This window comes from Pinus tabuliformis, chromosome 6 (genome assembly GCF_031772625.1).
Source record: "Pinus tabuliformis cultivar Carrire ecotype Pingquan chromosome 6, CPIR1, whole genome shotgun sequence".
Lineage (NCBI taxonomy): Eukaryota > Viridiplantae > Streptophyta > Pinopsida > Pinales > Pinaceae > Pinus > Pinus tabuliformis.
In genome coordinates, this window is record NC_142292.1 from 1,175,053,317 (window position 1) to 1,175,078,122 (window position 24,806).

Genomic DNA, 24,806 nt, shown 5'->3' on the forward strand with positions numbered 1-24,806 from the left:
GTGGCGACTTGGAGGCGCGCCCGAGTTGGGCAAACAACACAATCGTGCAACGAGGTGAACGAAGGGTTGGAGAGTCGTGCGGCGACCGTGTGAAGGTTCCGACGAGCTGGGCAATCGAGTTTGCCGAAGTTGTGAAAATTGGCTAAGTATAAATTTGGGGTTTCCCAAGGACTTAGTCTGTACTTTGTAAAAGGGGAAAAATTGTATAATATATTGATTCGGGCAGACTCATATTGCAAGGAGTTGCCCCTCCCTTTGTATTGTTGTGCATTTCTCTTGTATAATGTTGTTATGTGAATGTTATGGGCTTTCACTTGTATAAAGGAACACATTAATAATACTTGGTAATGAAAATAAGACTAAGTATGGAATGTTAAGCGTAGTCTACAATCGTAAGTATTGGTGAAAAGAAAACGATTGGTAGTGCCGAACCTCGCTATAAGCGGTTGAAAGACTACCGCAGTCATGGACTTTGTAACCAAGGAAAGCATTTAATATTCTAATTCTAATTTAATGTTGAGTTTGATGTTGGGGATTTCTTGATGGACAAGGGGGCTTCGAAAGGGATCAATGGTCAAGTATATATAAGAGGTCAATGGAAAGCGATAAGGAACAACTCACATCAACAAGATGAAATGGAATTCTTCTTGATTGAGCTCTAAAATTTGTCAAGGATACCGCAGACCTGTAACTAGGGCAACAAGGGTTTCAGTGGGCATCTTTTCTATGCCCTTGGTGCTAGACTTGTGAAAGAGAAATGCTCATAAAGTGTGATTTTATGAGTGTATGGGCTTTGCACCCAAGTCGTGGCCTTTGTAACCAAGGAAAGCATTTAATATTCTAATTCTAATTAAATGTTGAGTTTGATGTTGGGGGTTTCTTGATGGACAAGGGGCCTCCCAAAGGGACCAATGGTCAAGTATAAATAAGAGGCCAATGGAAAGCGATAAGGAACAACTCACATCGACAAGATGAAATGGATATCTTCTTGATTGAGCTCTAAAATTTGTCAAGGATACCACAGACCTGCAACTAGGGCAACAAGGATTTTGGTGGGCATCTTTTTTGTGCCCTTGGTGCTAGGCTTGTGAAAGAAAAATGCTCATAAAGTGTGATTTTATGAATGTATGGGCTTTGCACCCAAGTCGTGGCCTTTGTAACCAAGGAAAGCATTTAATATTCTAATTCTAATTTAATGTTGAGTTTGATGTTGGGGGTTTCTTGATGGACAAGGGGGCTTCCAAAGGGACCAATGGTCAAGTATAAATAAGAGGCCAATGGAAAGCAATATGGAACAACTCACATCAACAAGATGAAATGGATTTCTTCTTGATTGAGCTCTAAAATTTGTCAAGGATAATGCAGACCTGCAACTAGGGCAGCAAGGGTTTTTGGTGGGCATCTTTTCTATGCCCTTGGTGCTAGGCTTGTGAAAGGGAAATGCTCATAAAGTGTGATTTTATGAGTGTATGGGCTTTGCACCCAAGTCATGACCTTTGTAACCAACGAAAGCATTTAATATTCTAATTCTAATTTAATGTTGAGTTTGATGTTGGGGGTTTCTTGATGGACAAGGGGGCTTCCAAAGGGACCAATGGTCAAGTATAAATAAGAGGCCAATGGAAAGCAATAAGGAACAACTCACATTGACAAGATGAAATGGGTTTCTTCTTGATTGAGCTCTAAAATTTGTCAAGGATACCACAGACCTGCAACTAGGGTTTTCGTGGGCATCTTTTCTATGCCCTTGGTGCTAGGCTTGTGAAAGAGAAATGCTCATAAAGTGATTTTATGAGTGTATGGGCTTTGCACCCAAGTCGTGGCCTTTGTAACCAAGGAAAGCATTTAATATTCTAATTCTAATTTAATGTTGAGTTTGATGTTGGGAGTTTCTTGATGGACAAGGGGGCTTCCAAAGGGACCAATAGTCAAGTATAAATAAGAGGCCAATGGAAAGTGTTAAGTAACAACTCACATCGACAAGATGAAATGGATTTCTTCTTGATTGAGCTCTAAAATTTGTCAAGGATACCGCAGACCTGCAACTACGGCAGCAAGGGTTTTGGTGGGCATCTTTTCTATGGTGGGAAGGGCTTTTGGTTTTTCTGTTTGCAGGTGGGAGAGCTAGAAGAGACCTAGCCACAGGCTGAAGAAGGAGGTCGTGCCCTAAGGAAGGGCTGGCAAGCAGAAAGGGGGCAGTGGTGAGCCAGTTGAGGGACAAAAGGGAGCAGGCTGCAGTCAAGAAGGAAGGAGCTAGCCCTATGGAGGGCCAGCTGACTGTTTAAGTACAGCATAGGGCAATCTGTGGCATAAGGAAAGGAGGCCGCAGGCCGGAGAGGCTGGCCCTGTCCAGGCTGGCTGCAGCTAGAGAAGGTAGCCGAACGAGAGACAAGGAGGCCACAGCAAGAAGGAAAGGGCTGTGGCCCTGTGGAGTTCCGTGCAGGGGGGCCGACTGCCTGAACTTGCTACAGCAAGGCGGCTCAGGACTAAAGAAGTAGGCCAAGGCTTTGAAGTCTGCTACAGGAGGACTGAGGAAGCAGACCGTGGCCTACAGGATGTAGTTGAAGAACTGCTAGATGGGAAGATTGCTGATTGAGTGTACAGGGGGCATGCCAGGAGAGCTGCCAAGTCACTAGGAGCAGTTCAAGGTGCCCAAGGAGTTGGCTGTTGGAGCTGCTAAAGGAACAGCAGCTGTTGCATGTTGGGACTTCAGTTTTTACAGAGCTAACAGCTGTAAGTATTGTCTCGTATTTGGCATTTTGTGAAGGGATTGTAAAGGGCCATTATCCCTAGTGAATAGAAAAGAAATTATCCCTGGTGTTTTATTTCCAACTGGAATGATGATATGGTGAAGACCTTGTTGTTGTAGTTAAATGTACTGAAAAACCAAGCTTTTATGTTTTGGAAAACTTGTCAATTTTTATACTTTCCATTTTTGCAGGCTCACCTTGCAGGTAAGCCCACAATAACGAAAGGTGGGGTTATAAAGATGGGTGAAGTTTTGAACGCTACGTGTATGAATAGACAGAATCAACATTATACATTTTTCCCCAGTGAATCAACATTATATATATATATATAAGGCCCATGCCATATGGACCCATAATGCCAAAAGGTTGCACAGCATGAGCCCTGTGGGCCTCTTAAGACAGAAGTTTACTTACATCCAGTTATCTAGGAACTCAATTATTCGACAGGGTCCTATACTATTGTGCACATGTAACTACAGTATGATATGCAAGAATATGAAGGTATTTGTGTGCGTGTGTGTATATATATATATATATATATATATATATATATATATATATATATTCCATGAAAAAAATCATAAAACAAATCATATAGAAGATTTAAAGATAAGTGTCATAAATAACAAAATAAGCTATGTAATAATATCGGCTTCTATGATTAATCAGATATATTTCAATTTGTGGAAAACTAAAGTTAAACAACCACAGTGTTCCCAAAAAGAGCCAACAACTCACAAAAAAAAAAAATGAAATGGCCAATCACTTCAGACCTGCAAACTTGTATATTTAAAGGTTATGTAAGAATCTAAAGGGTCATTCACCTTGATTTTTTTTCTCCAATTTGAAATTTTTTAGCTTTTTTAATTCTTATGCCCATTCTTGGATAAAAAATAAAAATAAAAACACAATTGTATAATCCAATTGGGGTTATGTTGTAACTGGTATTTTGGTACAAACATCTTATGAAAAGTTACATTACGGCAAGGCCACAGGAATCTCTTGCCCACCCGCTGTTTTCTGCCAAGAAATGTTTAGGAAACCAAAACAGGTACAAAACACCCAGCAAAAGAGCATTTCTGTTTCTGGAAACATTTCTGAGACACTTCCTAAAAAAATGCTACATATGGCAAGTTTCCATTGTTCCAAGAAATAAGGAAAAAAACAAAGTGTAATGTCCCTCAAAGGGAGCAAAATCCAGAAATAGCCTGTCTGTGCATAAAACAAAAATGCAAAAATAAAGGAATGAAAAGCGCAAACCTTTTAGAATTAGAAATTAGAAATACTTTTTGTGTTCTTATGTTTTAAATGTTTTTAAATTATTTTATTTGTCATTTTCACACTCCCTGAAATTTTTGAATAGCGTTATTTCGAATACCAAAACTGTTTTCCAGTTTCAGATGCCTTGGCATTAGGTTTAGATGCACCCTATTAGGTTTGAGGACATCCCCATTTGGATGTTACTTCGGACACCCATCCCGACACATTATTTCTATAATACATGCCAATGGCAAGTAGTTACTATAACAAAGTCCTCCATTTATTATGGATGAGTAGGTTACCCACATTTTAATGGATGAGTAAGTTACCCACCTTATAATGGATGAGTAGGTAGGTAGATGGTCATTATACATACAGACATATATAGATAAATACATACATGAAAAAATCCACAGCAAAATCTGCCCCAGTAGATAATTACCAAATCTTAGAAGTTTTGAGCTTGAGCTCATCAGAAGTGATCTGTAGATGATAGAGATTTAGGGCACACATATATTTCACTTGCCACTTACAGTTTTATCACCAAAAATTGATAAAAAATAACGTTTTCAGAATTACATTTGTTAAAACCATGCTTCTTGAACTGTGTGCCTATTGACTTTCCAGAGCTTTCATCCAAAGTAACAGACATTGATTCACTGAACTATTTTCTGCTCATAAATAGTTGTACTTTAGGTGATCTACAAGTGATCTACTACTGTAGATGACACACAGAGAGATTTTACCCGCCAAACTTGTGTCATTTGTTTATTAAATATTACAATCAGTACAAATTGATATAAACAACAAGTTACAAAATCATATTTCAAGAATAGTTTTTTTTTAACTGTGCTTCTCACGTGGTTTGTCTATTGCGTCTTCACTTTCCAAACATTTTACATGTGAAAAAGTTAAGGAACAAGAAGAAGAATAAATTTTCTTCACAAAATAATTGCCCTTTCTTAAAAAGGCATCACCTTGAGCTCACTACAAGTGATCCATTATAGATGATAAAAATATATTTTACCACCACATTCATTTCAGTTAGACTTAACATTTTACTTTTCAATCAGCACAGTACATATCATTCAGAGCAAATCATGTTTCTAGTATTACTTTTAGTAATACGTCTTTTACACCAAATCATGTTTCTAGAATTATTTTTCAGAATATCACATCTTTCACACATATGCCTATTGACTTTCCAATTTTTTTAACACATGCGAAAAAGATCATGAACTAAAACAAGACCTGCTAAAATGGTACTCACCTCCAGATGCTGAGCAGCTTCTGATGCCAAACCAACAGTTGCCGCAGCCAACCCTATTAAACCACCCTAGAAAAGCCAAACTTGCAGTTAGATTACTGTTTACAAGGATATTTCTATATTTCTATATTGTAGAACAACATTACCCACGGAGGATATGTTACTTTCGAGAGATGCATGCCTCAAGGGACAGGCATGCATCACTGCAGACATTTTTCCGCCATAATCTCGAAACAAACAGTTACACCCCCTACAAACTTATTACTTGAAAGAATATTTCTTTGACCTCTTTCCATGTGCAAATTTGTGCCAATGGAAGTACAGAATGTTAGGAAGAAAACAACGTCAACTTGTATTAGCTTATCTCCATGATACAAAAGTTCTAGATGAAGACTTAAGGTAATGACAGCTCTGTATCACATACTTTTCGATGATTTGCTTGAGGAGAGAAGGCAAATTCATGCGTCAGCACATTGATTATTGCCGATATCTTTTCATGGTCACCAGCAGCAGTCAATGTTCTGACAACTCCTTCAACCTATTCCACAAGAAAACAACTAATACAGTATTAAATACATATAAATAAAAATGACCAACAGCTCAACAACATCTTTAATCGGATCCATTGCCCATGATTGTTATGACAACGAAAAACAAAACTGTTTCAAAAATATTTCTACTTTATAAAGAAACATGACGTATAGGAGTGATTCTAAGAAAAAATGAAAATGTGATAGATAAAGTGTGCAAGTTTTGTAACTCAAGTTATACATTTTAACACTCATGCATAATTAAATCTAAAACAAACTTTTTAAATTAGTAATGCAGTATCATTTTGCTTTTGTTCCACCGAGTTTCAGAGACAAGGAGATGGAACAGGGGAACCCAAAAATTTCAAAGGATGACATCCTATAACATATGTCTGTTGTCATCGAAGTTCGAACAGACAACTCTTCCCATCCAAGGGTACACATCTAGGAAGGCAGCAACAACTAAACTTGAAGGACATGCCCTTGAAACAAAAAGAAATTTTTATATGAACAGTCTAATCCCATCTTTTAAGGTCTGATCTGCATACCCAATGCCCAACAATCTGATTCAATGTATGAATTACCATGTGATCTATAAAATGAATCTGTCCAGGAAGCTATCCTAAGAATCTGACCTGCATATTTCATGCCCGACTATAGAGATTTATTCTAATTTTTATATAATTTATGTTGTGTATCCATACAAAGGTTGGATTTGTGTTTTCTATTCCTTGACAATCTATTATAGAGATCCAAACTGTGTCCAGTGCCAAATCATTGAATGTATGCCTACTAACTTTCCTCGAGATTTGCACTCCCTAGAACTATGTACCCTTCATATAAGTTGCTGACTGATGTTGTTCAATGGTATTGAGTTTGGTTTTACACTTCATATCACATGTATTTACGTTTAAAATTTTATATATGTTTTTAGAAGTTTTAATTTTTTTAATACATATTTTCTATATACATATGTTTGCACCTCCCTTGTACACCAATTTACCTTGATTTCAAAAATGGCATCCCTGTCCTTGCAACCACACCCATGAACCCTGGGGTAAAACAACATATATAGATAACTAATGTGGTAAAACAGCAACCCAGTGGAGTCCCTGCAGCAGCTATTTGGGGTTGTCTGCAGACCTCATAGCATCATCTGAGGTTGGAGGTTACACACAAGCTAATGGGGTCTTCGTACAATTTCTTATATAAGACAAGTACTAGGGCTTGCGATGTACTAGATAAAAGGTAATAACAATAATAAAGGTGGGTTTTCCTGTTCTTTTGTAAGGGATATCTCAGAAGATGGCCAATTTCCCCTTCTAGGGATGAGGGGGCATCCCAGCATTCCCAGATGTAGCTGCAAGCTTGCAGAAACACTGGGACAACACCTTTTCACAGGGGAAATCTTTCTCAATGAATATGAGAGCAGGGGATTCAATTTCAGAGCGCTTTCTGAAATTAGAAGACATCTGACATTAGTTGTTAGCAATTGGTAGAGAAGTACATAATATAAGACAAGATAGGGTTATTAATGTCCAACAAATAACCAGAAGTAGGTCAACAGAACTGTTCAGTACATTAGCGATGATACAACACCAAAATGCAAAGGCAATCCCTATTAAAGCAAGAAGGTAAAGCTAATCTATAAGATCTAATCTCCAATGGGCAAAGGCAAAGTGAAACACAATTCTCTATAAGATGGGGCAAAGAAAAGAGCCTCAAGAATCCAAGTGCCTGTCACTGGAGGGGGGTTTGTAACTTTGTCCTCCCTTCAAGTCTTCGCTCTCAAATGTGCAACTCTCCTACCATCTAAGACCAAAGGAAAGAACCTTTGGATAGAGAACTTTCTCTGTCTAGGAGAGGTGGACTGTTGCTGGTAACTGGAGGAAGAAGACAGTCCAAACTGTCCTGAGATCTAAGACAGCAACTCCACAAGCTCTCGCTGGCAGCAGTCAGATTGCCTCCCTATGTACAACAGAACTGGGCACTGAAGTGGTGTTGTTCTCTATCTGCCTCTTATGTCCCTATACACCTGGAGCACCAGAAAAAAAATTAAAGAAATACGTGATCCTCTAAGTAGAGTCCACCAAGTTGGGTGGCCAAAGAAAGTAAGATCTAAACTTGAGGTCCTCTCTCATATATAACACCAAGTGTTGCTGATCTGAAAGCTGGAAAAAGTGGAAAGGGAATAATAAGGCTCTCGAAACAAGCATTGGAACTAACCATGTATCTCATGATACCAAAGGCATCTAAAAATAATGTGTTCCTCTGTCATCTCCTACCTATGGCAAATCTGCCCTAATTTGTCATCCCATGGAATACATTGCTTAGCTTCCACTCAAAGCTGATGAGATCCACAATCTAAACTGGTCCAAATGGATATTGAGCCCATGCTTCCAATGTCAAAGCGTGTAAGGGGACCGAATTATGTGGTTGTCCCTAAGCTCTAGAAAATTCTTTGCATAAAAGGTCATCTCGGGTCTCAAACCCCCAAGAGGAGCAATCTAAGTGACACAGATATAGTCTATAAACATCCTCGTTAATAATCTCATTCAACTCCTACTTATTAGGCAACATATGGGGAGAAATGTGTTTTGTGATTGCTAAAAGTAGCTATAAGAAGATCTCATTAGGCAGAAAGGAACAATGTCCCTATAGACTTGTTGATGATGATGTGGCAAAACCACATGCTCTAGTGACCAACAATGGAAACAGCGGTGTCGCACGAAGCGGAGGCAAAGCAGGTGCATTCTTTGGAAGTGAAGCACCAAAAGTGTCATTTTCCAAAAATACTCAGAAGCGAAGTGTCCCGGAAGCGTGAATATATATATATATATATATATATATATATATATATATATATATATATATAAGCATGCATTCTTGTACATAAATCAAGATAGAAATGGCATCCATAGTACATTAATGATTAATTAATCAGGCATCAACCATCTAGAATCTATATTCTATCAAATACAAAAAAACATACAAATTTTTAAGTCATATAATAAAAAGTAGACCGAACTATGTGGCCATCCCTAAGCTCTTGAAAATTCTTTGCATAAAAGGCCATCTCAGGTCTCAAACCCTCGAGAGGAGCAATCTAAGTGACACAGATATAGTCTATAAACATCCTCGTTAATAATCTCATTCAACTCCTACTTATTAGGCAACATATGGGGAGAAATGTGTTTTGTGATTGCTAAAAGTAGCTATAAGAAGATCTCATTAGGCAGAAAGGAACAATGTCCCTATAGACTTGTTGATGATGATGTGGCAAAACCACATGCTTTAGTGACCAACAATGAAAATAGTAGTGTTGCAGGAAGCAGGGACAAAGCAGGTGCGTTTTTTGGAAGTGAAGCATCAGAAGCGTCATTTTACAAAAATCCTCAAAAGCAAAGCATCCCGGAAGTGTCTATATATATATATGTATATATGATGCGTCATTTTACAAAAATCCTCAAAAGCAAAGCATCCCGGAAGTGTCTATATATATATATATATATATATATATATATATTACAGTATAGGCCATCTACGCACTGAAATATGAAGACCAAAAGGTCTAGAACAATAAACTAAGCTAGTTGCTAAACACCTTTCTACAAAAAGTGTTCACCAATTGTGAAAGCACCCATGTTACCAAATGTTGTAGTTGTGGGGTAGCATCATCATGCATGTTCCACCACTCTTTCACAAACAATGTTCCACCATCACTTATATCAAGATCCTCATCACTAGTATCATCCTTCATTCTTCTCCTCTTGTCTAGCCTTTGCCTCTACCTCAATTTTCTAGAGACATTAGTCAACATTGCCCAATTTTGATCAAACTACCTAATCCAAGCCTTAAAATATGGTAGAAAAAGCTTAACCTGCTTGATCAATGATTTTGGATTGAGTGAAGGGTACATTTTTACTAAGGCTATGACAACAAAGTTCAACAATCAAGACCACCAGCACTGGTTTACATATAGGGCTTGGTGCTTTGCCAATCACATACCCTCATACATGATAGAATCTAATGAAATGCCGCAATCCCACTAATCATGGGGTAGCAAGTTAAGTGGGTTTGATTGTGGGGAAAACTCCATAGTTAAGCGTGTTTGAGCCAGATGAGTTTTGGGATGGCTAACCTCTCAGGAAGTTCTAGTTACCAGGTGCAAGCCTCGGAGGTGATGATTGATGTGTGATTTATTTCGCTAGTATCAATCCCCACTTCTTCACCCCTATGAGCATCGCCCATAGTAATGAGTGTTATGTGTATTATTCAAAATTATGAGAAATTTGGTCAATCGAGACTAACACTTATGGATATGGTCATAGTTTATTAACTTGCTCCACGTAGTTAGTTCATCCCAAAAATGACATCTAATATATTGCATTGCAAAAGCCACATGCTTATTCTGAAAACTGTTAAAGTCTACTAAATTTTGAATAGGATACCAAATTTTATTTTCTCCATATGATGTCCAATGAGGTTGGAACCACTCTTAAATATCCTGAGTCAACTAATGGGAATGTTAAAAATTTAAGTAAACAGATGAAAATGAAAGATAAAGGTGAATATCACTTTTACTTTAAGAATTTAACATGAAGATCTTTATGATGTTGTCCATGGAGGTTTTTAATATGCTTGTTGAAGATTTTTTCTCGATGTATAGTTTATGAAGTTTCCAACAGTGTGAGGATCATATGTGTTTTTTTATATCAGTTGATATAAGACTGATCGTTGGATCTTTTTAGTGGATCCCTTTTCTGTAAGGAGTTGGATGGTTGAATGACATATCAAATGACATAAGCCATCTGTTCGTTGAAGATTTGTTCTTGATGTATAATTTAAGAATTTTCAGACAATGTGAGGATCATGTGGTTTTTAGACAACTGATCTTTGGATCTTTTTTGTGGATCCATTTTGTGTAATGAGTTGGATTGTTAAATGACATAAGTCATGGTATCTTTTGAGATATTTGATATTAGATTCCCCTTGGGGGATCGTGAAATGTGTATAGCATATGCAGAATGTGTTATTCTTTCTTTATGTATAAAAATTATGAACTTTTTTCTAAGGAAAAGGAAAAAGAAAAAGAATTAGATATTGGGAATATGAAGTGAATATGCTTTTCCTTGAAGTTATGTAAACCATTCTTTCGGAGCTATGTTAACCAGAGCAGGAGCAAGAGTATGTGGGTCTTCATAGGAGTTCACAAGACAAGAATGGACCCCTCACAAGCTACACGAGACAACTCTTGCAATTGGGTGAATCCCATAGTTTATTGATCCTGAACGGCTCCCTTCTTTCTCGAGCTCAACAGCTTTTACTTGCTTCCCCACAATGGGGAAGGGAAGCCTGCGGTTGACTATGTCCTGACCAACCAGGACCTTCTCCCACATATTCAACACCTCTCAATTTCCCACCTCCCCTAGCAGACCATACCCTCCCCACCTTCTTCCTCCCTAATTCCCCTCCCCTTTCTCCTACCCCCCAGCCCACCTCATTATCCCCCCTCACCACCTTCCTTTTTTATAGAGATTACACCGCATCTTATATCACTTGCCTTAAGGAGTTGCCCCCCCCCCATTTCTCACTTCAAATCATTAGACACAACCATAGCCAAATATGAGATACTTCTCGAGAGCAACCTTGACTCCTATCCCACTCTATTCATCATCACACCCACAAACCTAACCCTGGCTCCTACACCATGAATTGTTGGTTTGATGATGAATGCAAATCCCTCCAAAAATAGCTTTGTCTCACCCTCACAAGCAACCCATCTTCCTCCCTTCACCTCTACAAAACATACAGTAGTCTCCTTCACCATAAAAATGAGCAGTTCTCTCTTAGAGGCAACAGGAACATTGTGATGCCCTCTGCCACCGGGAAGCCATTTGGCGCCCTTCTTCCTCGATCCCACCTACACCACAACCCTTTACCATATTCCTCGACAATCTCTCCTTGAAGTTATGTAAAACATTATTTGTGAGCTATGTATAACAAAAGTTGGAGCAAGAGTTTATGGGTCTTCATATGAGTTCACAGGACAAGAATGGACCCCTCACAAGCTATGGGAGACAACTCTTGCAAATTGGTGAATTCTATGGTTTATTGATCCTGAACAGGCTACATTGTTTCTCGGGATCAAGAGGTTTTCCTTGCTTCCCCCACAATGGGGAAGCCTATGGTTGACTATGTCCTAGCCAACCAAGACCTTCTCCTACATATTCAACACCTCCCAATTTCCCACCTCCCCTTAGCAAACCATACCCTCCTCACCTTCTCCCTCCCTAATTTATGTCCCCTTTCTCCTACCTCCCATCCCACCTCACCATCCCCCCTCACCACCTTCCTATTTGATAGAGATTATGCCGCATCTTACATCACCCAACTTAAGGAGTTACTCCCCACCATTTCTCAGTTCAAATCATTGGAAACAACTATAGCCAAATATGAGATACTTTCCTCAGCCCTCGTGGAAGTAACCCTTGACTCTTACCCCACTCTAATCATCATCACACCACAAACCTACCCCTGGCTCCTACCCCATGAATCTTTGGTTTGATGATGAAATGCAAATCCCTCCACAAATAGCTTTGTCTCACCCTCACACAAAACCCATCTTCCTCCCCTCACCTCTGCAAAACATATTGTAATCTCCTTCACCATAAAAAATGAGCATTTCTCTCTCGAAAGCGATGGAAACTTTGTGATGCCCTCTGCCACTCCCTAAAAGCCTTCTGGCATGCCTATTTTCCTCGATTCCATAACATTTTGCCTTGCCTACACACAGACCATGTTTTCCTACACCACAACCCTTTACCATATTCCTAGACAACCTCTTACCCAAGCCTCCTCCACCCCCCCTACTTGCCACCTTTCCTTTATGCAAGACATTAAGAGAGCATTCAAAGCTATGTGTACCAACAAACCAGATGATGAAGAAGGACTTCAAACCAAATTCCTTAAGCATGGCGTCCAATCCAGTGTTGCAAGAACCCCCCCCCAATCAAAAGCTGGATTCGTGGCTCATATGGATCTGTGGGTGATCCGGCCCCGAAATCGTAATTCGGAAACAGGAACCGTGTTGACGCAATTTGCGGCTCCGAGGCTAAATCACCCGTGGATCCGTTGCAGATCGAGGCTGACTCCGGGTGGATCCCGAGCGGTTTCGTACACCATCGGTCAATTCCTCGAGGTGGACGCACTTAATTTTATTTTTTTTTGCTTAATTATGGTTGGGGTGGGTTTAGCTCGGGTTAGGGAAAAGAATGAGGGGAATAAAACTCTTTTTCTCCTCTCATTTCCTCACTCTTGTATTTTTGGAGAGCTTCGAGAAGAGAGGAGAAAGGGAGGAGAAGAGAGACTTGAGGAGAGGTTGGAGGAGTGAAGAAAGAGGAGTTAGGAGCAGTGAAGGAGGAGGAGCTTGGAGGAGTAAAGAAGGGCTTCCATCTACAAGAGCTAAATAGGTAAGAGCAAACTCCAAACTCCCTAATTTTTTTGCCATTGTTGTTTGTATTTTTTCTCCACACTTTCCTCCTCTTTCCCATTATTTCTTCTTGCTCATTTAATTGCAGGTTGTCCACCACCTATAATCATATTCCAAGATGGTGTTCTTTTAGCTTCTAAGTTCTGTGTATCATTCCACTTTTGGTTTTCATGATGGCAAGGGGGAGTAAGAATAGAAGGGAAGAAGAACAAGAGGATAATGGTCCCCGTATGAGTGACCCAATGTATGATGAGGAGGAAGGGTTTAAGGAGGAAGGGGATGGACCTGAAGAGAACACTGAAAGACTAGAGGGGAAAACTGCATTGACACCCTTGTGGAACTATGTGACCAAACTTGAAGGGAAAAAAGGAGGTGGAAGCTATAAGTTTTTGCGCCCTCATGGTTGTCATGGAAGAAAACCATATAGTGGTTCATATACCCATGTGAGGAGGCATCTTTGTGGGGTGTTGGACAGTGATGACAAAAAGGGTGTCGTGGGGATACAAATTTGCCCAAACGTTTCAACTGAACAAAGAAGAAAATACATCCAAATAGAGGAGGTTGCACAACAAAAAAACAAGAAACAAAAAACTCAGTCTGAATCAAGTGCAACCTCTAGATTTGGTAGCTCATCTCCTCATGGTACTTCTGCAACCTCTGGAAGTAGAAGAACAATAGGGGATTTCTTGAATGTTGCTGGGAGGGATGATGTGGATGGAAAGATAGTCTGATTTCTTTGTGCTTGCGGTGTACCATTCAATGTGCTTCGCTCTCCCTATTGGCATGATATGGTTAAGGCCATCAATGAAGCCCCAAAAGGATACAAGAGCCCCAACTATGAGAAAGCTAGAACAGTGTTATTAGAAAGAGAAAAAGCAAAGGTTCAAAGAGCTTTGACACGTTTTACAAATGAGTGGGTGGATTGTGGGGTATCCATTGTATCAAATGGGTGGACAAATATTAGAAACCAACATTTGATAAATGTTCTTGGTGTTTCTTCTAGTGGTGCAGTATTTATTACATGTCATGACTCCTTTGTCAATGCAACTTCCCAAAACATTGTAGATCTCATATTGCAATCAATCAAAAATGTTGGTCCTAATAATGTGGTTCAAGTGATCACTGATAATGCAGCAAATTGTAAGGTATTTGGAAAAATTATTGCACATACTCATCCACACATCTTTTGGTCTAGGTGCTTGGTGCACACATTGAACCTTCTGATGCATGATAATGTGAAGCATAAAGAATGTGGATGGATTAATGAGCTTTACAAGAGAGGGAAGCAACTCATTAAATTTATCGAAGGGCATACACGGGTAAACTACTTTTATGGCACTTACTCCAAGTTGTAGTTGCTTAAACTTGCAAAAACAAGATTTGCAAGTTATTTTTGCAAATTATTACCTCAGCTTTAGGCGGCTAGTGAAGGTGAGACAAACTTTAACTAATATGATGGTGACCTCTGAATCATGGGAGGGAATTAACACTGATAGACATGGTGCTAATGTAAAGCAAGGACACTATTCTTGACATGTTCTTTTGGTCACAGATTAAATATATTTTGCAATTCACCAAACCAATTTATTACATGATCAAGTTTGTAGATTCAGATCGGCCAATAAGTGGGGAGGTGTATGAGCAAATGGATAGCATGTTGGGGCAGATTAAACACATTGTTGAGCCTAGAGATATCACCTTGTACAATTCTATTCGTGCAGAGGTGGAAAAACAATGGGATATGCTAAACATTCCATTGCATGCCCTAGCATTGTTCTAACAACTAAATACTATCATCCATCATGGCTTTCAACACCGGTAGCTTGGCCGGGGGGAGCAGGAGAAAACCACCCCTAGATCCAAAGGTTCTATATGGATTCTGGTTATATGAAAGCAATGGATAAATTAGTCCCTGATGAGGAGGAGGCTGCCATGGTACAGAAACAGTTGAGAAACCATACGCTTAGCATTGGTCCATTTGGGAGCATGCATGCAATTAGAGATCGAGAGAATTTTTCTTCTCGTGAGTAGTGGAAAATGCATGGAGGTGCAACCCCATTTCTACAAACTTTGGCATTACGGGTGCTATCACAGGTGGTAAACACTTCTTCTGCAGAGAGGTGTTGGAGCTCTTATTGTTTCATCCATAGTGTTAAAAGGAACAGGTTAAATTTAGGTTGGGCAAAGAGCTTGGTTTATGTTCACTACAACTTGCAATTGTTGTCCCATTACTGTGATGATGCAAAGACTAATAAAGGCCGTAAGGTTTGGGACAAAAATCTAGAGGAGCCCAATTTGGAGGATGAAGTGTCGCAATTAGAGCAATTGGAGGATGCTCTTATCCAGGATGATGATGATCAAGTTGAGATGCCACCCCCATCCGGTCCCTTGGTTTCCAAGTTCCATGCTTCAACACCAACAACAAGGGCTTCATCTTCATCAATTCCACAGCCACTGCCACAACTTCCAGAGCCACCATCGTCTTCATTGCCACCACGTGGAGGCTCATGTCATATTCGTGGTGGAAGGAGGAGAGATTAGTAGATATATTCACAATTTACTACTTTTGTCATAGATGAGACTTATAGGCTTGTGGTGAATTTGAATTGTTTTGTCTAACTCTTCCTAGTTCAGTGTGTACTTGAGTCTTGGTGGCGGCAAAATGGCCTATTTTGTAAACATTATTATTTGAATTTTGGACATGCCTAATGTTGACAGATGCTCACTTGCTAGATAAGTTACTTGAATGTTTGATGATCTTATCTTCTAAATGTTTTATGTTTTATAATATGCTTAAAAATTTGAAGTATGTTTGTAATTGCTAGAATCTAGATGGTTGATGCTCGAATAATTAATCGTTGATGTACAATGGAATCATGGATGCCATATCTACCTTGATTTATGTAAATATATGCATGTTTTCATGTCATCTACAACTAATTTGGTATTTGGGATGTTTTTTTAATATAAATGCAAAATATATATATAATAGACACTTTGCTTCCTAGATTTTGGGGAAATGATACTTTTGTGTCCCTGCTTCGTGCAACGTTGGTCGAGTTCCTTAATTCCCATATTGCTGATTTATTTAATAATGTTGTATGTTCAAGCTTCCCCCTCCTAGGAAAAATGCATTATTCATACTATACACAAATCGAAGAGCAATAGTGAAACAAGCAATTATCAAACAATCAATGTGGGTCATACATTCTCCAATCTTTACACAACAATCTTACATTAGTGGTTTTCTAAGGAGCTAGAGAGCTTTCATCTTAGGGCTAGAGGGCAAATTTTTGCCCCAATTAACATATGAGTGATCACATCTTCACACTCTAAGCCATTATTAAGGAGGCTCATCATTGCTTTGTGAAGGTTTAAAATTGTTTTTTAGACTCCCAAAAAGCATTTGACATGGTCCCGAAGGAGTCATTATTCCATACTCCACGACATTGGCATATTTGAGACTCTACTGGCAGCCATCATGAGATTGTATGAGATAGTTCAAGGACACTTCAAGATGGCACAAAACCTTTCCAACTTCAACCAAAGTACCATTGGGGTAAAATAGGGGTGCCCCCTCTCACCAATCCTCTTTGGGATCTATATTGATGAGCTAGAGTCCTTCGTGGGCATATTCAAGAGAGCGATGGTTGTCTTCTACATCAAGTGTTGATCCCCTTTGCTCCTATTCACCAATGACTTGGTCTTGTTCGTCTCTACTACCAAGTGCTTATAGATACAAATCAACATACTATCCAATTTTGTGACCTCTAATAATTGACGGTCAACCTAGGTAAAATCAAGGTTTTAATCTTCAATGTACCAAAGAGCTCTCTTACAAACTACATCTCTACTACCAAGGGACAGAGATTGAGATAACCACAACTTACACTTGCATCGGGGTACAATTCACAAAGTCCTCATTTTGGTTTGCAATAGGCCCTTCAGCCTCAACTCAGTAAAGGGTACAGTTCCTTGGACCTCATCAAGAGACAATGCTTCCAAGGGTAGTCTTAGGACATCTCAAACAAACTCTATCTCATGGAAGTGATTATCAAAAACACAGTTCTCTATGGCTCCAAGATCTAAGGATCGGGCTTGTTGTAAACATACTAAACTAGGTTAGGGAAAGTACAGACTTTACTTCTCAAGTGCATCATCCAAGGGAAGCAAATGGTTCCATGCCCTTCCTTCATGCAAAGTTCTACATCCACCCTTTCCACCTCGAGGTCATTTTTCGCTTGGTTCTTTCCTTTATAAACTTTGATCTCTCAAAGACTTTGCTACTGAGTGAGGGAGGTATCCCTACCTTGGACATTGCTCTTTGAAGGCTCTTTGGTCGAACGCAAGGTTGGTTCTTAGAGGCATCTCAACTTCTTCAGTCAAGTACTATCTAACCAGAGCACCTTCCTCTGTTCAAATTCTCCCTTGATGCGTCATGCCATCTCTTGTCGACTACACATGTACTGAACCAAGCTATCAAAGAGGATATCTATAAAATTTACAATCGAATCACTTGGAAAGTTGGATCTCACCTCCAGCAAGGCTTAGCTCGAAAAAGTCTTTCTACCTAGAGCACTTTTTGAAGCTGTGAGATGGCATCATTGTCCACCCACCTTATATAAGCATACATTGGATGCACTCGTGCAAGATCCCTTTTAGACAACTCCGAGTCAACTCCCATAGACTCTAGATAGAGACAGATCACCATATACCATGATCTCATTAGACCTTCCAAGTATGTCGCCTTCAAGAGTTGGAAATGACGACGCAGTTCATTTTTTGGCATCCCCTCTACAATGAGATCAAAGGATTTTATCATTTGCCTCTATAGGACTCGAGGGGGCTCTCTCTCTACTTTCTTTTAGTACTAGGACTAGAGATGCTTAGCCCTATTCATCAGGGATATTTTCAGCTGTAGATCTCATTTGTTACACACCATGCCCTGCTCTCGAATGACCAAGCCAATTACCTCATACTTCCTTGTTGACCCATCTCAGCTTCTTCAGTTGAGTACTATCTAACCATAGTACCTTCCTCTGTTCAGATTCTCCCTTGATGCGTCATGCCATCTCTTGTTGACTACATATGTACTGAACCAGGCTATCAAAGAGGATATCTAAAAAATTTACAATCAAATCACTTGGAAAGTTGGATCTCACCTCCAACAAGGCTTATAGCTCGAAGACGTCTTTCTACCTAGAGCACTTTTTGAAGCTATGAGATGGCATCATTGTCCACCCACCTTAGACATGCATACATTGGATGCATTCGTGCAACATGCCTTTTGGACAGCTCCGAGTCAACTCCCATAGACTCTAGATAGAGACTAATCACCATATACCATGATCTCATCAAACCTTCCAAGTATGTCGCCTTCAAGAGTTGGAGATGACAATGCACTTCATTTTTTGGCATCCCCTATACAATGAGATCAATGGATGTTATCATTTGAATCCATAGGGACTCAAGGGGGCTCTCTCTCCACCTTCTTTTAGTACCAGGACTAGAGATGCTTAGCCCTATTCATCCGGGATATTTTCAGTCGTAGATATCATTTGTTGCACGCCATGTCTTGCCCTCGAATAACCAAGCCAATTACCTCATACTTCCCTTGTTGACCCATCAGATTGGAGCAACAAACAACAAGGTGCACCAGACAACAAGATGGTGAGACCCTTGATTTCTCCTCAGCCTCCCCCTCTCAGGGACCACCTGATATTATTGAGACATGTTCGAAGGTGCCAATCCATCCATCAAGCCACACATTCTTAGATCATTTGAGAGATTAGCTCCAAACAAATCCAGAGAATAGCACCTCCAACTTTCAGACTACCCCCCAGATCTAGAAGAGCGATCGAAGATCCATTCACAGTTTCCTTCTTTCGAACTCAAAAGCTAGGAGTATCCCTAGCTCATAGCCTCATACACAATAGTTTCCTTCTTTCGACCTCAAATGCTAGGAGTATCCCTAACTCCTACATCCCCTCTAAGACCATGCAGTCGAGCTCCCCGATGGTTCCAAAAGACTCCGACAATGAGCCAATCCCCAGTTCATCCCCCTCAACCTCGGCCACCATACTCAAGTTGACATCAACAGCCTCATCGTCTAATATCTCTCTCTTTTTCTCTTGATAGGTTCTTGGGTTGGGTTGTCCACCTTTCTAGTCTTGGACAAACTCACTTAGTGTTTTACATTTTACCATACCTTTGTCACGGTTTTACACATATGTTCTGATGTTATAATTATGTAGGTTTCTTTCTTTGTATCAATTTCAGCATTTTCCAGGAGTTACATTGTATTCTTCAGTCCCACTGACCTACTTTTGTGGTCTATCATCAGAAATCAATAAAATTATTTTATTTTATTTATATCTTCCAATTTGCTGTTTTGTGAATCTGCAATTGTATATGTAAAATTCTGACAGATGCCACAATAAGTCACAACCATAATTGAAAATGAGATTAACCAGAGAAATATGGACACCATCGTGACATTCTAAAAATAGTCAGAAGGGTGGTTCCAATAACTCAGGCATTGACCAAAGATCTAACTAGCTGATAATGAATGCATCCAGTGTTTAGAATCAAAAATTCAAATAGTGGTTAAAATCCCTGCCCAAAATTTTGAACAGAGTGTTTAGGGTCCCCACTCAAAATTTAGAGCTGCAATTCATTTTAAAAATGGAAGTATACTTAGCATTCAGCCATGGCCAACCAGAAGGCATAACTGCAGTGCTGTGGAATCAGTTTTACTTAGCTCATCAAAAGTGACCATAATCCCAAAAGTAGTTGTTGAGCAGCTAAGCAGCTAAAAAGGACAAAACTTGTAATATAAAATTCAGATAAAAGAAAACCATGTACACCTGAGATGTGCCAGTATCTAGATTCAGGAGGAGGAATCAGCTTGTCTGTGCATTTCTAAATGATCCAGTAACTGTGGCAAGCAAAGGAAGGGAAATGAAAGGGTACAGCTCAAATGTTTACACAACCATTTGTTTGTACACATTTGTGAACCACCAAAAAACTGAGAAAATGTGTTGTTTTTCCTTTCCTTTAGTAGCTAATGACATATATTAAAGATTCACAAGTTGCCAACTTTGCAACTTGTTTCAGCGATTCAATCCATCAAATCATCCCTTTCAGCTGCCAGATTACATGTGTAAATTACATGTGCTGAGCAAAGTTATAGTTTACTTCACTTTTGCTAGGAAATCAGTTAAGACTTCTGCTAAGAATGAAGCTGGTAAAATTCAATAGAATCATGGGTTATTAACTTATTAGGACAACATTTTAAAGTATCTCCACCAGTAATTAGATAACACGTTTAGAAGAAAATCAACACCCAGAGTTACAGAAATATCTTACCTGAATAGTCAGAGATAGTTGTATGTGATATACAACATAGAAAATAGTTGTTATAATTTACAGGGAAATATAGATCTGTCTAAAGTGACCCATGAAATAGGTACCATGGCTTTCTCAGTGATAGAGTCTTCAGGCAATAGGATTCCTATAAGACTTTGTATGTTCATTGCTGGTTACCCCAAACTCAATGTAAGGGAAACAGAAAACCTAATCACCATCAGAACTTCAACTTGCTATGAATTGCCAATTGCTGCCATTCACTTCTCTTACATTTATCCCGTTGATTAACTGGCCAGAGAAACCTAAGCTCGGGATTACAGCTCAAATTGCGTTAATAAATTTTAATAATCTGCATAAGATTTATTTATGAACAAGTCACCCTTACTTGATTAGGGCTACGTTGCATAGAGTGATATTTCAGATGGATCAAGTCAAAAAGCTTTAGCTGAAAAGCTAAAATAAAAGATAAAATCAGTTTTAAGTACGTAAGATTTTAGCACTGTCAGGGAGTACTAGACTTTGCAAGGTTTTGTACATCTTCGCACCTATACCAACAGCAAGTCACGTAAAGCTGAATGTTAAATAATTTCAGTTTCAGGAATGTTTCAGCAATGAAATTCTGTCCAGATAAACTAGATTTTACTAGTTCTGTGTAGCTCATGACCTAGTTGAGAGATACTGCAGGTTGTTAAGGCACTAACTAAATTTATCTGGAACATACTTCGGTTCATTTGGTGCAAATATAAATTAAAAGAAACTTAAAACTGGTCTATTTCATTCTGGAGAGCATGCATTCTACTAAGGCTAAAGGCAAATAACTTTTTATTAAATATTATCGTAGTTCGCAGTATCTTAATGGATGTTTTAGCTTCTTAAAGAAAATTTGTTTCCTCAAGAGTTTCTAAAAGTCATATATCTGGGACAATTTGACGAAGCCATTCATCTCATTGTCTTGGTGATAGAAAAAGGTTGTGCAAAGCAGTACTTAGATATTCCAGGGTTTAATCCTCACTGAATTATCAACAGATTGATGGGGAAATGAAGAGAATTTAACTGATCTTTATTTGTCTACTTGTGCATAGTAACCCTACGCTGCCCAATTTACTTGTGTTTCATTCCTCTATTCAAAATCCAGGGCGTAGACATCCCAATTGACAACGACCGATGCCGCTTTAACCTTTCTTTCATCTCACAGAGTTTGCAACTTTTGCCAACGCCACCAAAACAATTGCTATAACTGTATCCACACCGCACCAAAGCGGCAACTGGTAAGGCCGACACCTACAGCTACGGTGGGATGGTTGAGTTGCAGTTTCGATCCCCGCACTTTGGAAGGCGCTCGAAAATGAGAGAACAGTACGGACAAGGATTTCTAGGAAGTCCAAAATTTTATGATTAGCGTTCTTCTTTAAGTTATCGTTATCCACTCAGTATACGTTAAAAGACTAGCAGGAAGGAAAAGAAATCAGCAAATCTGCATTGCATAGGGTGCTGAATAAGATCCAAAACCTAAAAAGCATTTTTAATGGTAAAAAAGGAAAGCATTACCTCCAAGGCCGCGTTTTTGCGCTTCTCGTAGAGCTTGTCCGCGAGATTTCGGAGCACGGACGTAGGAAGAAGAGAAGATATATCCGTCATTCTGTCGCCGTTGGGAGAAGATAATAATACTGATAATGATAACAATTCGGGGCAGCATATATGTGCAAGGAAAGCCGAGCACCTGCTCCCCCAATTCTTGTCCACGGTCGCTCCCGTCACCGCAGGCTTCTTCCTTGTCCTTCAAGGACACCGATGAAGATAACAACAGTACCAAAACTCATTTTCTCTTTCAAAAGCGCGGTATTTATGAAGATCACGTGGACGAATCAAACCCTGGCCTCCGTTAAAAGGATCACGCGGATGAATCAAACCCTGACTTCGGCTATTGACTGCATAACCGGAAATCAAAAATATTAAGTAATTAATATAAAACCGCGTCGAAGACCGCTAGAAGTCGGAGGATAAAGCCCTAGCTGCGCAGAATACGCGCAGATCAGCGGATGTTGATTCCTCAACGCTGCCCCCCTCTGGCCTTTCCATGATACCACGGGTCTTTGAATAACAAATTATTTTGGCGTATTTCCCCTCTACGCAGACTGATCGTCCTCGCGCAGTTTTCGTCGAGTGGCGCTGTGTGTTGCAGAGAGGGATCTGGAGAGCAGCTGCCTGTTGAGTGACGCTTTGTTATTGTTTTTGTTCTCGTTGAACACTGAAATGAAACATGAAGACTGGGCTAGGCTATTACAGTTACAGTTGTATTCTCTCATGCCAATTTGCATTTATTCCATCTTGTCGCTCATTTGGTTCCAACTTCTCTAAAGACCATTTGCATTTATTGTAATATTTTCCATATTTTGCTTCCCACTTCGGTCTATACCGTCATTTTTGATCCATTGTGATATGTTCCAACTTTTTACCCCTTCCCTTCTAACGGTTTAGAGACTTAGTCAACTTGCCCAAATTGGGTCCAACGGAGACTTACCCCACCCAAATAAGTTTTTTTTTCACCTAGTCTAACGAGGCAGAGGAGTGAGGAGTTCTTTCGAAAGTTATGGAAATTCTGGTTATCCGGTAATGATTTTTGTAAATCCAAGTTATAGTTGTGAAACGAGGCAGAGGAGTGAGGAGTTCTTTCGAAAGTTATGGAAATTCTGGTTATCCGGTAATGATTTTTGTAAATCCAAGTTATAGTTGTGAAACTTCAAAATTTTAAGCCTACTAGACGTTTTTGATGGTGCTAAACCCATTTCCACCATCAAAAACACGATTCAAACAATGGTTGGACAATATTTTTTGAATTTTTTTACCCATTCCAGCCACTTTTGGCCATCCAGGGAATTCCTCCGCCTAGTTAGACGACTCCGTTTTTTTAGCCGATAAGACAACTAAGGGCTGCATTACCTATATCTTTGTGGTATCATTCTCTAAATGTTCGACATAATTAAGAACATGTTCACTGATTTGAAATTTATGAATTTATTAAGAATCTCTAAAAAAATTATTAAAAGAAATAGTCTTTTAAAATATTATATTTTGAAATAACATTTTGAATTTTAAATTAAATGAAAATTTTTAAAATATGTTAAAAGTTTTCACATTGCGAAGAAGTTATTAGATATTTTGAAAAAAATATATTTAAATTATTTTATTTTTATTTTTATTTGAGTAATATAGAAAGAAAATATATATATATATATATATATATATATATAAATTATTTCCGAATGAAGATTTAATTTTTAATTTTTAAAATTCCTTTGTTTAAAAATAAATTATTTATTTGAATTTTGCAATTTTTTTATTTTTAAAATTATTATTTTAGTTTAATTTTTATTAATTTGTTTTTTATTTAAAGGAATTAGATTTAATGGTGGAAAGTGATAATTTTATTATTATTTACTTTAGAGTTATGGGGTTATCTTGAGGTAGTGATTCAACATGTGGTTATATCCATATGACACATAAGTGGATCAAAAGCCTTACCCCATATCAAATTTAATGTCAAATATTGTTAATGCAATTGGTTTAGAAGGGCCTTGTTTTATATGGCAACCTAAGCTTGAAAGTTCATGGTAGTTAAGAGAAGATATCTAAAATCCAGTTATGTTAAGTGGTTATGTGGCCTAGCCAAGATGTTAACGCCATTAGTTCCGAAGGGCCTCATTTTTATTGCAACCCACGCTTGAAACTTCATGATAGTTAGGAGGAGACACCTAAAACCCAATTATGTTAATGTATGGTGTGGCCTAGGTCAAATATAATTTACAAGTGATTTTTACAATTTAGATGCTCCAATGTCATTGTTTCTTAAACTAAAATATGTATTTTAATTTGTTACTTATCTTTTAACCAAAATCTTATACATTTGATTGTTAACCTTTTAGAACCTCTTAAAATTATATTTTTTTTCTTTGTAAGCTTGTAGTTTAGCTCAATCTTATAATTATAATTATGAGAAGAAATGATATATTATATAATATGTATTATTTCCATATTTTTAATCAAGAAAAAAATTTGGGGTTAATATTTGCAAGTTGGCTAATTTTCCATGAGGTTCCTGAATTTCCATTTTTTTCTAAAATCAGTTCACCCAAATTTTA

General features: G+C 38.7%; 1 protein-coding gene across 6 annotated transcripts in view; it reads right to left on the reverse strand.

The window, feature by feature from the left end:
- Window positions 1–23,029, reverse strand: part of LOC149262963 (protein VAC14 homolog) — a 194,730-nt gene extending 171,701 nt beyond the window's left edge. For 5 of the 6 annotated variants that reach the window (XM_089425520.1, XM_089425518.1, XM_089425510.1 and 2 more), the window contains exons 1-3: window positions 22,216–23,029; window positions 5,702–5,815; window positions 5,281–5,346 (exon numbers count right to left, since the gene is read on the reverse strand). In XM_089425520.1, the coding sequence (XP_089281646.1) occupies window positions 5,281–5,346; window positions 5,702–5,815; window positions 22,216–22,305 (270 nt within the window). In that variant the 5' untranslated portion in view covers window positions 22,306–23,029. The remainder of the gene's footprint in view (window positions 1–5,280; window positions 5,347–5,701; window positions 5,816–22,215) is intronic. The other variant, XM_089425506.1, reaches the window with a different exon arrangement.
- Between the last annotated feature and the right edge of the window lie 1,777 nt (window positions 23,030–24,806).